Below are 15,249 nucleotides of genomic sequence, written 5' to 3' on the forward strand. Positions count from 1 at the left end.
GCATCACAAAGACACGGCAGTGGAAACCAAAAATCTCAAATTTGGACTCATCAGACCAAAGGACATATTTTCACCGGTCTAATGTCCATTGCTCGTATTTCTTGCCCCAAGCAAGTCTCTTCTTCTAATTGGTGTCCTTTAGTAGTGGTTTCTTTGCAGAAATTCGACCATGAAGGCCTGGTTCACGCACTCTCCTCTGAACAGTTGATGCTGAGATGTCTGTTACTTGATCTCTGTAAAGCATTTATTTGGGCTGCAATTTCTGAGGCTGCTAACTCTATTGAACATATCTTCTGCAGCAGAGGTACAGTTGAAGTCGGAAGTTTACATACACTTAGGTTGGAGTCATTAAAACTCATTTTTCAACCACTCCACAAATTTCTTGTTAACAAACTATAGTTTTGGCAAGTCGATTAGGACTTCTACTTTGTACTCTATTCACCCAACTTATTGTGGGAAGCTTGTGGAAGGCTACCCAAACGTTTGATCCAAGTTAAACAATTTAAAGGCAACACTACCAAATACTAATTGAGTGTATGTAAACTTCTGACTCACTGGGAATGTGATGAAAGAAATAAAAGCTGAAATAAATCAGTCTCTCTACTATAATTCTGACATTTCACATTCTTAAAATAAAGTGGTGATCCTAACTGACCTAAGACAGGGAATTTTTACTCTGATTACATGTCAGGAATTGTGAAAAACTGAGTTTTTAAATGTATTTGGCTAAGGTGTATGTAAACCTCCCCGACATCATGAGAGCCAGTTTCATCATAGCGCTTGATGGTTTTTATGACTACACTTGAAGACACCATCAAAGTTCTTGACATTTTCTGGATTTGACTGACCTTCATGTCTTAAAGTAATGATGGACTGTCATTTCTCTTTGCTTATTTGAGCTGTTCGTGCCATTATATGGACTTGGTCTTTTACCAAATAGGGCCATCTTCTGTATACCACCCTACCTTGTCACAACACAACTGATTTGCTCAAATGCATTAGGAAGGAAAGAAATTCCACAAATGAACTTAACAAGGCACACCTGTTAATTGAAATGATTTCCAGTTTACTTTCTCATGAAGCTGGTTGAGAGAATGCCAAGAGTGTGCAAAGCTGTCATCAGGGCAAAGTGTGGCTACTTTGAAGAATCTCAAATATAAAATAGTTTTAGATTTGTTTAACACATTTTTGATTACGACATGATTCCATATGTGTTATTTCATAGTTTTGATGTCTTCACTATTATTCTACAATGTAGAAAATAGTAAAAATAAAGAAAAACCCTTATGAGTTGGTGGGTCCAAACTTTGGACTGGTACTGTATATAAAAAACATTACCTCATTTTTTTGCAGTGGTGGAAACAATTTAGTGGGCTATCGCTGCTAAATGTAATATAGGGAAGCACTGACCATCATGGGGTGTGAATAAGCTGTCCCTCTGCCACGTGTGTGGGTTCAGTTGCCATTCCCTTTCAGTGCCTTCAGAAATGAATCCTACCCCTTGACTTATTCCACATTTTGTTGTGTTACAGCCTGAATTTAAAATAGATTTAATTTAATTTTTTGTCTCACGTTACAGACAATTGGGGTGTGAATACTTTTTGAAGGTATTTGCATCAAGCATAGTGTCAGCTGCTCCTAGTATACAACCTACACAGCTATCGACCCATCCTGTATGTGGTTGATTACTTTGCTGCTTTGCCTTAGCCGGACTGCCTTGAGTCCTGCATAGGCAGATAAGCCCCTTTCTGTGGGCACTATCAAGGTCTCTCCCCTGTACCTCTGTATCTCTGACTGTATGTTATGGGCTGCATTAAGGTCATACTTCATTTTAGGATGGAAAACACCCTCTACTGCTCTTAAAATATCATACGTTTTCAAGATGGTAAGTTTTTGTTTTTGTGTGATGCTTCTGGTTGCATGTGAACTACTCAAATAAACACACGTTTGGTTTCAGTGTTAGAACATTGTGTAGAACTGGCAGACAGTCAGTCAGGCGACAGTGTGTGGATGCAAAATAGTAGCCTTATGTAAATGTCACATACTTGGAGTCAGAAGGGAGGCATCCTATGATTTCCTCTCGTTGGACAGACAGGTTGGGCATGGTGGATGACGTCTGATGCTCATGGTGCTTTCAAGACAACTTGGAACCTCCGAGTTGAAATATGCAAAGATTTTTTTTCTCTCCATATAGCTTCCTATTGGTTGAATCTGATAATTTCGAGGGAAACTCTGAGCTCATCTTTCTACAATGAATTTCCAAGTCGGACATTTCTGAGTTTCCAAGTTCCGAGTTGTCTTGAACGCGGCATTAGCTATTGAAGCAGAAGCTGACTGATGTCATACCTGCGGTCTGTTCAATGAGCCTAGCGTTGGAAATGTTCACATTCCAACACTGCTTAAGGGCAATTACATAGACTCAGATTTTTCATTATAAAATCTATACCAAACAAAAACCATTGATTTCAAAGTTTAACAAACCATAGAACTCTATGCACAATGACTACTTTTAACAATTTCCACTAAAATCTTTACAAACTTTTCATCTGCACAGTTTTTCCAGTAAATGTTTTAATTTGATTTACTGTGTAAATGATTGACTGTGCAGAGTTTTATGGCTTGTTAAACTGAAGTGAAATTCTGTTACCATGGAATTGCCCTTAAGCATCTCAGCATTGACAACAAGACTACTTGGAAAACACCAGTAATCCAAAAAGCAAAATAGTTTTCTACGGTGATATTCATACACCATGCAGTAAGCAAAAACATTAAAGCACATACAGAAACCAGAGCTGTGGTGATGGTGTGGTGATGACTCTGTTAACATAATAGGGATGAAACCTGAGCAGTGTTCGAACTGTGTGAGTAAACTAAAAAGTGCCTCCATTGACTCATTCCGCATTAAGTGGAATTAAATCTTTATGCTTCTAACAGGCCTAACAGTTTACTGCTTTCAAACGCCAACGGTCGCATCTGCTCGACCGATAGTGTGATTACCACAATAACATGGTTTGTGCTGTTCATATCACTCAACCCTTTTATTTTGGGTCAGACAGATATGGCCGTAATGTTGGGATACAATTGGCATGTCATCCGGGTCCTTTTACACATTAGAGCATGACTGGGACTGAGGCTAATATTGTACACCAATATGATGTAGCAAGGCTGTGTCCAGAAAGCCTGACTATAATCTGACCTCATAGAAACTTGGAGGTCGTAATGTAGGTCCCATAGTAAGTACATACCCTATGTTAAACTACATGGTTAGCGCCTTTCATAATACATACATTGAGCGCACAGCCATGCAATCTCCATAGACAAACATTGGCAATAGAATGGCCTTACTGAAGAGCTCAGGGACTTTCAAAGTGACACCGTCATAGGATGCCACCTTTCCAACAAGTCAGTTTGTCCAATTTCTGCTAGAGCTGCCCTGGTCAACTGTATGTGCTGTTATTGTGAAGTGGAAACGCCTAGGAGCAACAATGGCTCAGCCGTGAATTGATAGGCCACACAAAACCACAGAACTGGACGGCCGACTGCTGAAGCGCATAGCGTGTAAAAATAATCTATCCATGGTTGCAACACTCACTACTGAGTACCAAACGGCCTCTGGAAGCAACATGAGCACAATAACTGTTTGTCAGGAGCTTCATGGAATGGGTTTCCATGGCAGAGCAAGCGTACACCAGCCTAACTTCACCATGCACAATGCCAAACGTCGGCTGGAGTGGTAGAAACTCGCCGCCATTGGACTCTGGAGCAGCGAAAACGCGTTCTCTGAAGTGATTAATCACGCTTCACCATCTGGTAGTTTGACAGACGAATCTGGGTTTGGCTGATGCCAGGAGAACACTACCTGCCCGAATGCTAGTGCCAACTGTAAAGTTTGGTGGAGGAGGAATAATGGTTTGGGGCTGTTTTTCATGGTTCGGGCTAGGCCCTTTAGTTCCAGTGAAGAGACATCTTAATGGTACAGCATACAATGACAATCTAGACAATTATTTGCTTTCAAGTTTGTGTCAACAGTTTGGGGAAGGCCCTTTCTTGTTTCAGCATGACAATTCCCCCGTGTATAAAGCGAGGTCCATACAGAGATCCATGGATTGTCGAGATCGGTGTGTAAGAACTTCACTGGCCTGCACAGAGCCCTAACCTCAACCCCATCAAACACCTTTGGGATGAATTGGAACGCCATCTGCGAGCCAGGCCTAATTGCCCAATATCAGTGCCTGACCTCACTAATGCTTTTGTGGCTGAATGGAAGCAAGTCCCCGCAGCAATGTTCCAACATCTAGTGGAAAACCTTCCCAGAAGAGTGGAGGCTGTTATAGCAGAAAAGGGGGGGGGGGGGTATCAACTCCATATTAATTCCCATGATTTTGAAATGAGATGTTTGACGAGCAGGTCCACGTACTTTTGGTTAGGTAGTGTATATTGGCGGTCCTATTTGATTTGAATATGTCTCAAATGCAGTCTTCCTATGCCGTTCTTATAGTCAGTGCTGTGTTGTGGTTTTAGTCAGTTTCAGATTGCTCCAAGCAATGTTGCTTACAAGGTCAGACATCCAATCTGATGTCAAATAATCTCTGATGGCCCCACGATGCTCTAATACTTACCATGTAGACCTGCCTTTAAAGAGCATTTTGGGAGGACTGTTATCGATAAGAAACTTAATGACCTTGTGATAAGTTTCTGTCCAGCCCTTTTTGCCAGGTTACCAGTTTTGCATAATAGGAAGAGAGTGGGAACACAGAGAGAGAGGCCCGACGCTTCCGTGTGCTATTCACACAGCAATGTCAAAACAATGTCATAATGGGCCAGACCTCATATTTGACGAGAGCTGCCACAAACACCCCTCATCCTCATTTACCACAATAAATCACACACACACCAGGAAAATAGCATTCAGTTCACTCAAGAAAGAGAAAGTTGCCAATAATTAAACATGACTGGTTACGAACCATATTTTATGGACCGTGTAGTTCCTCGTGGAGTGACGTAACATAAATCGTAGTAGCAACGCAGATTTTTCGTCACTGATCATTTGGACAAATTACGATATCTGTGTTAATGTTAAAGATTTCTGGTTCACATTTACATTACATTTAAGTCATTTAGCAGATGCTCTTATCCAGAGCGACTTACAAATTGGTGAATTCACCTTCTGACATCCAGTGGAACAGCCACTTTACAATAATTCACAATGTTTTACTGTCACTTTTGTCACATGAGAAAATAAAAAATGTCAGTTATCTATTGGAATCTCGAAATGACTACGCTATTTTTGGTTGGCCTATTCATTATGGAGATGGTAGGCATCTATTTTGAAACCATTGCTTCGTGTATTGAACCAAATGGAATCATATGATGTAGCATCATTTGGAATCTGTGTCTGACTTTTTGTTTTTAGAAATAAAAATGTTTTCTTTTAACATTTTAAGTAGAAGCATGTAAGTGGCCGTAGGGAGCACCAATGTCTGACCAATTGTCTGACCTAGCGCCTGGAGACAAAAGTCAGACCCAGATTCCAAATGACGCTACATCATATGATTCTATTACTTTGTTCCACACGCATGGTTACAAAATTGTTATGAATTGCAACCACTCTAAACAGATATCATACGAATAGTATTTATTTAATTTGATAGATTGAGTTTGATGTCTACTGATTACCTCATCTTCACCCAGTAATGTTTTATGCCAGCTTTTACACTGGTTAGATTTACGTGTATATGTACTGAACTAACACCGTTTATCTGAGGATGTGCAATGTTACACACATTTCTTGGTGAAGATTAGACTTCAATAACTCCCATGAATAATCCATTATAAATAGTTATAAATATGTTTCAATGCTTAAACAAATACTGGAATGCTAATTTAATATGTACTCTACTTATCAATAGTTTATTCATTACATTGTAAAGTGAATCCAGTGATTTGAACCCAACATCTGAATACAAGGACATGTGATATTTAAAAAAATCTGAGTTATGTTTAATGTGATGACACAGTTGGAAATCACCTTTTTTGAGGACTCAGTATACGTTACAATGGGAATAAGAAGGACGTTCAATGGTCATTCTTAATTTAAGTTTTGGTCAACAGAAACTGTGAGTGAAAAACACATCAGCTGTTTATCAGAGTATTTATCTTGTGGACACCTTCTTGATGTCTATCCAACGAAGCCTTAGGTGTTTCCACAATGTTGTTGATGCTCCCCTAAAATGTTGTTGCTAGGATGTTTTCCCCCATATTACTTAGCCTGTACAATTACACATTGAATCAACTCTCGTCAATATTTATTTTCAAAGGAATTACTCTAGGCTGTAGGGCAGTTCAAACTCTCCCTGATACAGCCTTTGTCTGTTGTATAAGCACAGAGAGCCTCAAGTGTCCCTGAAGCTTCTCTCCATGTGACTCGTTGTGCATCAATGAAACACTACATCTTATGCAACAAACAAATCAATCAATACAGCTTGTTGGACAGTACAGAACCAGCAACAGTGACACAGCTGTTCTCAAACAAAAGAGCTTTTACTGGGGTCCTTGAGTTTCATCCTGCTAAATGGGTATTACTGTTCCCCACCAAAAACATAGAGGAAAAAAACCCATTGCTCATTGCAGATACTGTGACTGCTTGTCCATTGTGCAGACCGTTAAACTACAACAATGCACAGTTAGGTTTTCACAATGCACCTGTCACAGTTCACCAGTTACAGGGCCTTCGGTCAGTATTCAGACCCCTTAACCTTTTCCACATTTTGTTACATTACAGCCTTATTCAAAAATTGATGAAATAAAAAGAAATCCTCGACTCACAATACCGCATAATGGCAAAGCAAAAGCAGTTTTTTAGACATTTTTGCTAATTTAGTCCAAATAAAAAACAGAAATATCTTATTTACATAAGTATTCAGATCCTTGACCTCAGGTGCATCCTCGTCATTGATTATCTTCAACTTGATTGGAGTCCACCTGAGGTAAATTCAATTGGTTGGACATGATTTGTAAAGGCACACACCTGTCTATGTAAGGTCCCACAGCTGACAGTACATGTCAGAGCAAAAACCAAGCCATGAAATTGAAAGAACTTTTGTAAAGGCACACACCTGTCTATATAAGGTCCCACAACTGACAGTACATGTCAGAGAAAAGACCAAGCCATGAAGTTGAAAGAATTGTCCGTAGAGCTCCGAGACAGGATTGTGTCAAGGCACAGATCTGGGGAAGGGTACCAAAAAACATCTGCAGCATTGAAGGTCCCCAAGAACACAGTGGCTTCCATCATTCTTAAATGGAAGAAGTTTGGAAAACCAACACTCTATCCTAGAGCTGGCCAAACTGAGCAATCGAGGAGAAGGGCCTTGGTCAGGGAGGTGACCAAGAGCACAATGGTCTCTCTGCCAGAGCTCCAGGGTTCTTGTGTGGAGATGGGAGAACCTTCCAGAAGGGCAACCATCTCTGCAGCACTCCACCAAGCAGGTCTTTATGGTAGAGTGGCCAGACAGAAGCCACTCCTCAGTAAAAGGCAGATGACAGCCCGCTTGGAGTTTGCCAAAAGGCACCTAAAGACTCTCAGACCATGAGAAACAAGATTCTCTGGTCTGATGAAACCAAGACTGAACTCTTTGGCCTAAATGCCAAGTGTCACGTCTGGAGGAAACCTGGCACCATCCCTACAGTGAAGCATGGTGGTGGCAGCATCATGTTGTGTGGATATTATTCAGAGGCAGGGCCTGGGAGACTAGTCAGGATCGAGGCAAAGATGAACGGAGCAAAGTACAGACAGATCCTTGATGAAAACCTGCTCCAGAGTGCTCAGGACCTCAGACTGGGGCAAAGGTTCACCTTCCAACAGGACAACGACCCCAAACACACAGCCAAGACAACACAGAAGTGGCTTCGGGACAAGTCTCTGAATGTCCTTGAGTGGCCCAGCCAGAGCCCAGACTTGAACCCGATCTAACATCTCTGGAGAGACCTGAAAATATCTGTGCAGCAACGCTCCCCATCCAACCTGACAGAGCTTGAGAGGATCTGCAGAGAAGAATGGGAGAAACTCCCCAAATACAGGTGTGCCAAGCTTATAGCGTTATACCCAAGAAGACTCGATACTGTAATTGCTGCTTCAACAAAGTACTGAGTGAAGAGTCTGAATACTATTTCAGTTATGGGGTATTGTGTATAGATTGATGAGGGGAAAAAATATTTAATATGTTTTAGAATAAGGCTGTAATGTAACAAAATGTGGAAAAAGTCACAGGGTCTGAATACTTTCCGAAGGGGCTTGGCATACATCTCACTTAAGTATTGAAAGTGCAGTGTCACACATCTGATGTACGGATGTTGACATTGCTAGTGATATCAAATGCATTGTATCTCTCATACATAGCACATGCTGAGTCTCCTCTGTGTGGAGAGATATGCTTGACTTTTAATGATGGCAGTGGCACTGTGACATGACATTGGAAAAACAGCTGTTCATATCAACCCTTAATTGGAAACTCAATTAGGTTAGGGGGCTATGATTTCTTAATCCAGTCCTGCAGGTGCTCACATCTGTAGCATTATGGAAGGAGAGGGGACATTTGGGTCATAGCCTTGCCTGAAACTTGCAGAGAGTTTCCGTATGTGGGGGGGTGGAGATTTTACAGTTAGAGTTAGTATCTTTCTCTTAACATCTCCCCCAGAACTTAATCGATCATTGTACGCAATTACGCAAGATTTTAGTTCTGGGTTTCCGAGATGATGGACTGTGTAGTCATGTTCGGTTTCGACTACTCTCACGCAGTGGGCAACCCTTCACTAGCCGAACTGTGTGAACCAAGGAAATGAGCAAAGCTGCCGAAACGTGATAAACCTCCTGAACTGTGTTCTTTATTTAGAGGTCAATGGTCTTGTTTGGTTCTCAGTGGAGAGCTGTGTCCACCGTGTAGAGTTGAGGGGCTGCTATCTCTCTCTTTCCTTCTCTCCCTCTCTCTCTCTCTCTCTCTCTCTCTCTCTCTCTCTCTCTCTCCTGTCTCTCTCTCTCTTTCTCTCTCTCTCTCTCTTTCTCTGTCTATTTTCCACTCCTCTCTTTTGATCTTCTGTGGCGGTTTGCTGTCATCACCATCACCTCTGAAGAGACAAGATATTAGACCACCCGTTTCTGTTTTTCCATTTCCTTCATGGTCCTCAGAATACACAGTACCAGCTCTGACCAGACAGGAACAAACATGTTATTCTAACACAATAACCGGATGCGTAGTCAGAAACGTGTGTGTGTGTGTGTGTGTGTGTGGTGCATTAAGTTGGGGCCCTCTGTGTTTAACTGATATAATGCAATAGTTTTATTACCTAGTTGCATTTCGCAATTGAAACATCAACTCTATTGTTAAATCAAATATCCCTTGTGTCTTCATTTGAACAACTGATGTGCACAACTTGTGTGTTACTATAGAGGATGTTCTCATCCACAGCCTTTTCGTTGTGCTAGCAGGTAGAACGTGACACATTTCACTATGACATATTTTTACCATTGCTTGATTGTCTGTCTTTGCTTCTCCTTAGTTCTGCCTCCTCCATGGCACCAGTCTGGTGTACCAGGAGAGAGCCTGGTATCTAGAGCATCACTACCTGACCCCCGCTACCAGCCGACAGATACGCACCCAGGTAAGATATCTGCCCGATAGAATAGACTGCATGCATATGTTCTTGTATGTCTTCCTTCTATGTGTGTGTACCCACGTGGAGGGATAAACAGTGATTAGTCAGTGATTAGTCAGTTTCCCTGAAGTCTTGTTGTTGTACCGTCAGAGAACAACTGTGAAAAATGCTAACTTCAGATGGATAATTAGCATTGGTCAAAAACAAGAACCCCACTTCCATAGCCCCTTGTATTCCCACTGTTATTCCAGTTGTTCACAGCTAGCTGTGATCAAACAGCAGTGTTTATGACGAGCGCTATCCCACCCTGCAGAGCACGTCGGAGCCGATAAGTAGGGGGAGTCGACACCACTGTGCTAGCATCTAACCAGCAGGTGCTCAGGCTATGTGTTTACACTGCCTCCAGAGGAACAAAATGGCTGCTGCTTGCTGTGTCAATACCCCTCATTACTGCCAGAGCGGCAACTGGGAACAGTCATATCTGAGGAGACAGTTATTTAACATGGTCCTGGACTAGATCATTGGAACAGATGAAAATATCACTTGTAGACCCTGAACAAAGTTAGTGGGAAAAGTGTACAGATGTAGGACCTTAATAGTTTGCTACATCAGGAAAATAATCCTGCCTCAACAGAAAATGTGAATTATTATGTGGATTAAAATGAATGGACCTTTTTGTAGAGGTTGATTTTCATAAGGGAAAATCAAGTTGATTTAACACATTTTAGAAGCCTTTTTAAACCTCAATACACTACAAGGAAGGTTCTCCTGCAATAGGGTCATCAAATGAAGATCCTACATCTGTTAGTAGAGAGAATGATATATATTTCAGAATAGAAGTGGTAGGCTGTGTTCAGACATTTACACAGGCTTGGTTCCCACACTCCTTATGTCAGGTATTTATCTATATTTAACTTGTGTTGTTATGTAACGGGCCAATCTGCTGTAACTTCCATTTCCTGCATATCTAAGCCTCATATCCTCATCTCTCATAGGTGAGTTCCTCTGAAGGTGGAGTGAGAGTCACTGAAAAACAGAACAGATAAGAGTGACTGTCTTTGCTTATCACCACACAGGCAGCAGTATTAAACAGGCTATGCAAATGCCCTTGCCCACCGGTCCTGGCTAGAAGGGATACAGCTTTTGATGTCAAAAGTATAATTGTTTTGCATTTTACCAAACTGAAACCCTTTTCCTAACCTTAACCTTATTCTCCTAACCTGCTACTTTAATTATCCTAACCTGCTGCGTAAGTTCTCCTAACCTTCGACGAAAAGTCAAATCTGACAAAAGCTGTATCCCATCTAGTCAAAGCCCTGCCTACCTCACTGTACTGTGTGAGCCTGGACAGAAACCGGCTCCTCCTGTACACTAGGCGAGGTGGGTGATGATCATCAGATTGATCTCTATGCACGCACCTACAGTTTATGTGTGCCAACACACCCACACACTGCTGCTTGCTGTTGCTGTTCTTGTCAGCTCAATATTGGAACTGTTCCTGACGGTCCCTGTATTTTGTTTTTGATACTGTGTAGTAACAGTCTGCTTGAGTCAGAGAGACTTTATGAGGGAGTTGTAAAAGCCTGGTGTTCTCTAATGTAGCCCTCTCTTCCTCTACTTCATAACAAGGATGCTGTTGTTGTGAAACAATTGACTGTGAGATAGATAGTTTATTAGCATAGTGGCTCCACGTGGTCTTTCTTAAGGCTTACTAAAGAGAACAGTTGTAACATATAGATGTGGTTTTCTCAGCATGTGTCCAGCCCTTCCAGCCACGTGGGGGTAATGGGGTTCACTGCATGGGAACCTGGGCTCTGCCAGGGGTGGACTGCTGTAGCTGTAAATAACTAGTCGTCAATAACCCCAAACACACGCGCACGCACACACACACACACACTTAACCTTATAGCCACTGCTCACTAGCTGACACAGACTATTAATGCTGACTCTCCCTCGGTCTCCCCATCAATGTGGAGATGGTGACCTTTCCTCTGGCTCCTCTTTCTCTCCCTGTTTGTTTAAACCTGGCGCTCCTCTTGCTTTCTCTAGTCTGGGCGCTGCGCCCCTTTCATCTTTGACAAGTAGGGTGAGAAGGGGGGAATGAGACTTCAGAGAGAGTGAGAGAGAGAGTGAGTGAGGAAGGATATATGATCAACAGAGAGACAGGTTGACACCCTTCACCTTTTATAGGGGGGGGGGGGGCTCTTTAGAAAGGTGCAGAGTGCAATTACACGTCAAACATGCCCAAGCATCATTTAGTGCCTAATAGACCACAGATAAGATGGGGTTATGCAAATAAAAGACTGAAGAGTTGGTTAAATTGAACACTTTATCACAGGCCTGGTCTCTGTTTTTTCATCGGTAGGTTACTTTTTTAGGACTAAATGATATCCAAGTTGTATTGCAGTATTTCACAGTCTATAAACTTCCCCATGTCCTGGAGGGGAAGAAAATAGCACAAATGTATGGTAACAAATACCAGATGGACAGGTACATACTTGGTTTTTTGAATGCACAATAGATTGCCTCGTAGTCGACATAATGGAGTCAAATGTGCTAGTGCTTTTCTGCATAAGAGCCACTAGGTGGCAGGCATTACAATGGGTCTTGAACAAGCTGTGAATCTGAGGGAACAATCACTGTTCATGAAATGAAGATTCTCCACACAACTAGAGACCTCTATGAACAGTGACATGATACTAGATTAACTACGTGAAAGCAGAATTGAGGATCTATATTTAGGTCAGGCCTATGATGGGCTAATATTTTGGATTTTTTAACAATTATGCTTGCTGTTGCCTCACTTCACAAACTGAATTGCTTTTGTTCACACTGTCTCAGTGATTTGTGGGGTTGGCGTGCATTACTCACCCTTTCCACCACATTGGTTTTAATGGGTTTCTGAATTATCCACAGGCAATTCTTCTCCCACACCCCTATCCCATAAGGCTGTTTACGTTTACCCTCCTACTGATTGGGAACAATGACATCATAGGCCTTCTTGAGATTATGATTAGTATGACTGTCCGCACAACAGCAATGGAAAACTGGGTGGCCAATGAGGGAGGCTGCCTGCACCTGTGACATTAGTCAATTGCTAATCTCAATGTTTATTGCTATAATTAGGTTTGCCTATTGCTGTGAAGTTACCTTCCTGTTTAGTTGCACAGTGAACACAGATAGCTCAGATTGGGTGTTGGTTCCAGCATTTTCTTAGAACAAGAGACTTTGAATATCAAAGCAAGAAAGGCTGTCGTCACTAGTTACCACAGCCACAAAGTCACAAAGCCTGCCTCTTTCTACAATGTATCTTCTTAAAAGGAGATGTTCTACCTAACCATAGCCATAAACCTAACCTTAACCACACTGCTAACCTTATGCCTAAACTTAACCTTAAATTAAGGCCATTTTCCCCACTCTCATACATTTTTATGATATAGCCAATTTTGACATTGCGGCTGAGGTAACTAGTGGAAACCAAGAAAGCCAGACACATTGTTTTAGCAGTCACAGTTAGGAAGACGAAGTCATTCTGCACTATGATGTCCCATTGTTGTCTTTTACAAACTCTCATAACGCCCCCAATCATGCAAGTACACCTTGTTGATAGGCAGTTGAATCTGTTGTAAGTCTGAACTCTAAAGACAATGGGCTCTGCTATTTAGCTCCTTGAGTCAGTCTGGACGTTCTGTTGCTACTGGAACACTTAGATCCTCAGTGCAATACAACACCTGCCACCTGTCTGCCCAGAGTTGACCATTGTCTGTGTCTGTACCGCCAATACCATGATGGCCAATGCTTCTTACTCAAGACGCTGAATCATTCCCCCTTCTGGGGACTGTTGTGAAAAGTAGAAGACTGTACTGAACTTTGACTTGAAGTTCATATCAAATCAGATTAATTTGCATTATTTGTCTATACCTTGCCCTAAATTGTCTAGAATTCCAATAGATAGCCATTATAAAAACCACCAATTCAACCTTTGACACAAGCTACTTACAAGGTAATTCATATCAGCTTTATCCATGGCTAACCATTTTCTCACATTGATTGCATTGATTTATGTAAATGTATTGACTCCTATTGTGTTTGTCCTCCAGCTGTTGGAGCTGTGTAGATTGGTGAAGGATGAGGCCCTGAAGGTGGTGTCTGACTTCAATGTTCCCTCCTGCTGCATCCAGGCGCCAATTGCTGGGGTGGCCAACCCCCGGGCTGAGTGGGCCTTCTACTCTGCACCGGAGCACCCCATCAGAGCCTCCAAGTTATGAGCCCCACTGTGCTGATCTAGGATCTGTCCATATAATATTGTTCATCATGATCTAAAGGGCTAAACTGATCCTAGATCAGCACTCCTACTCTGAGACACTTTGTGGATACGGGCCTTGCTCACTGCTTGACTCATCCTGGTCTCAGTGAAGAGCCATGGGCTATGTTACAATGTCCATATTAGCACACCACTTAGAATAAAGCAACGTATTTGGCATGCATGCATTCTAAGTGACGTAGTGTGGATATTAGAACAGAGCCCATGATATTTTGCCTAACCTGGACAAGGTCTGAAGACTACAGACCCAGTTGTTGTCTAGACTAGTGCCATTAGCCGCAGGCATAATACACGGGACAGTCTCATTTTGATTAATTTCTATTTAAATCTCTTATCAGTTCTCAAAGAAATGTTGAAATGCTTCATGTTTGTTATACTGTCAAATCATTGGGTTTTATTTGATATGTGTGCATTTGGGAGCTTTTGTACTTTGCTTGGTCCAATCCATTACATACAGTGGATGCCTATGTGGCTCAGAATAGCTTGACACAATCAGTGTTGCTTATTGAAAATGTGCTAATTTTGTTTGTACAAAAAAAAGCTTTGAAATTAAATGTATTCATGACACTAGTATATAGAGACACACTTTGACTGTGAATCTCTCTGTCAGACACTTTCCCTCACCAACACCGGCTAGACCGTGATGGCCAGCTGTTTGATTCAACAACATACAAAAATGGAAATTACACAAGATATGTTTATAATATATTTTATTAATATGAGCACAGTGGGCAAATGGTTTGTGACACAATACATGTGGGAAGTGTAGGCTACTTTATATCCTTCAATTTTCTGATCAGTTGTCTGCATAATATGTAGGCTTGTAATGTTGATCGACTCTTGATGAACAAACATTGTTTGCTCTGTAGGTTACTTGCGCTTGCATATACATTAAAACTGTTCCATGACAAAGTGTCATCAGTTTTGTACTGTATCTTTGTCATATCTGAAAATCAATTGTCACTGCTCTTAATAAATGTACTTAATAGGAATAAATGTGCTGTATAGTGTATCTTGTTTCGCTCATGTTTTCTCTTTTTAATTTTTTCTCTTTGTTGAAGACTTGCAGTCAACAGTTAAAACAAGAAGTTAAAGTAGTCTGCTCAATATTCATAAAATGACATACAATGCTGTGTTTTAATTTGTTGTGAACCAGTTATATAATTAGTGTTTCATTGTGCAAATGATCAACACATGCATGATTGTGAGAAGGAGTAGCTGGCTTTTTAACACTGTCTTGTGAAATAGCTGTTCTTCTAACTGAGAATGTGTGG

General features: G+C 41.4%; 1 protein-coding gene across 2 annotated transcripts in view; it reads left to right on the top strand.

The window, feature by feature from the left end:
- Window positions 1–14,985, top strand: part of acoxl (acyl-CoA oxidase-like) — a 43,316-nt gene extending 28,331 nt beyond the window's left edge. For both annotated transcript variants that reach the window (XM_064932692.1, XM_064932693.1), the window contains 2 exons: window positions 9,556–9,657; window positions 13,752–14,985. In XM_064932692.1, the coding sequence (XP_064788764.1) occupies window positions 9,556–9,657; window positions 13,752–13,919 (270 nt within the window). In that variant the 3' untranslated portion in view covers window positions 13,920–14,985. The remainder of the gene's footprint in view (window positions 1–9,555; window positions 9,658–13,751) is intronic.
- Window positions 14,986–15,249: the final 264 nt, after the last annotated feature.

This window comes from Oncorhynchus masou, chromosome 23 (genome assembly GCF_036934945.1).
Source record: "Oncorhynchus masou masou isolate Uvic2021 chromosome 23, UVic_Omas_1.1, whole genome shotgun sequence".
Taxonomy (NCBI): domain Eukaryota; kingdom Metazoa; phylum Chordata; class Actinopteri; order Salmoniformes; family Salmonidae; genus Oncorhynchus; species Oncorhynchus masou.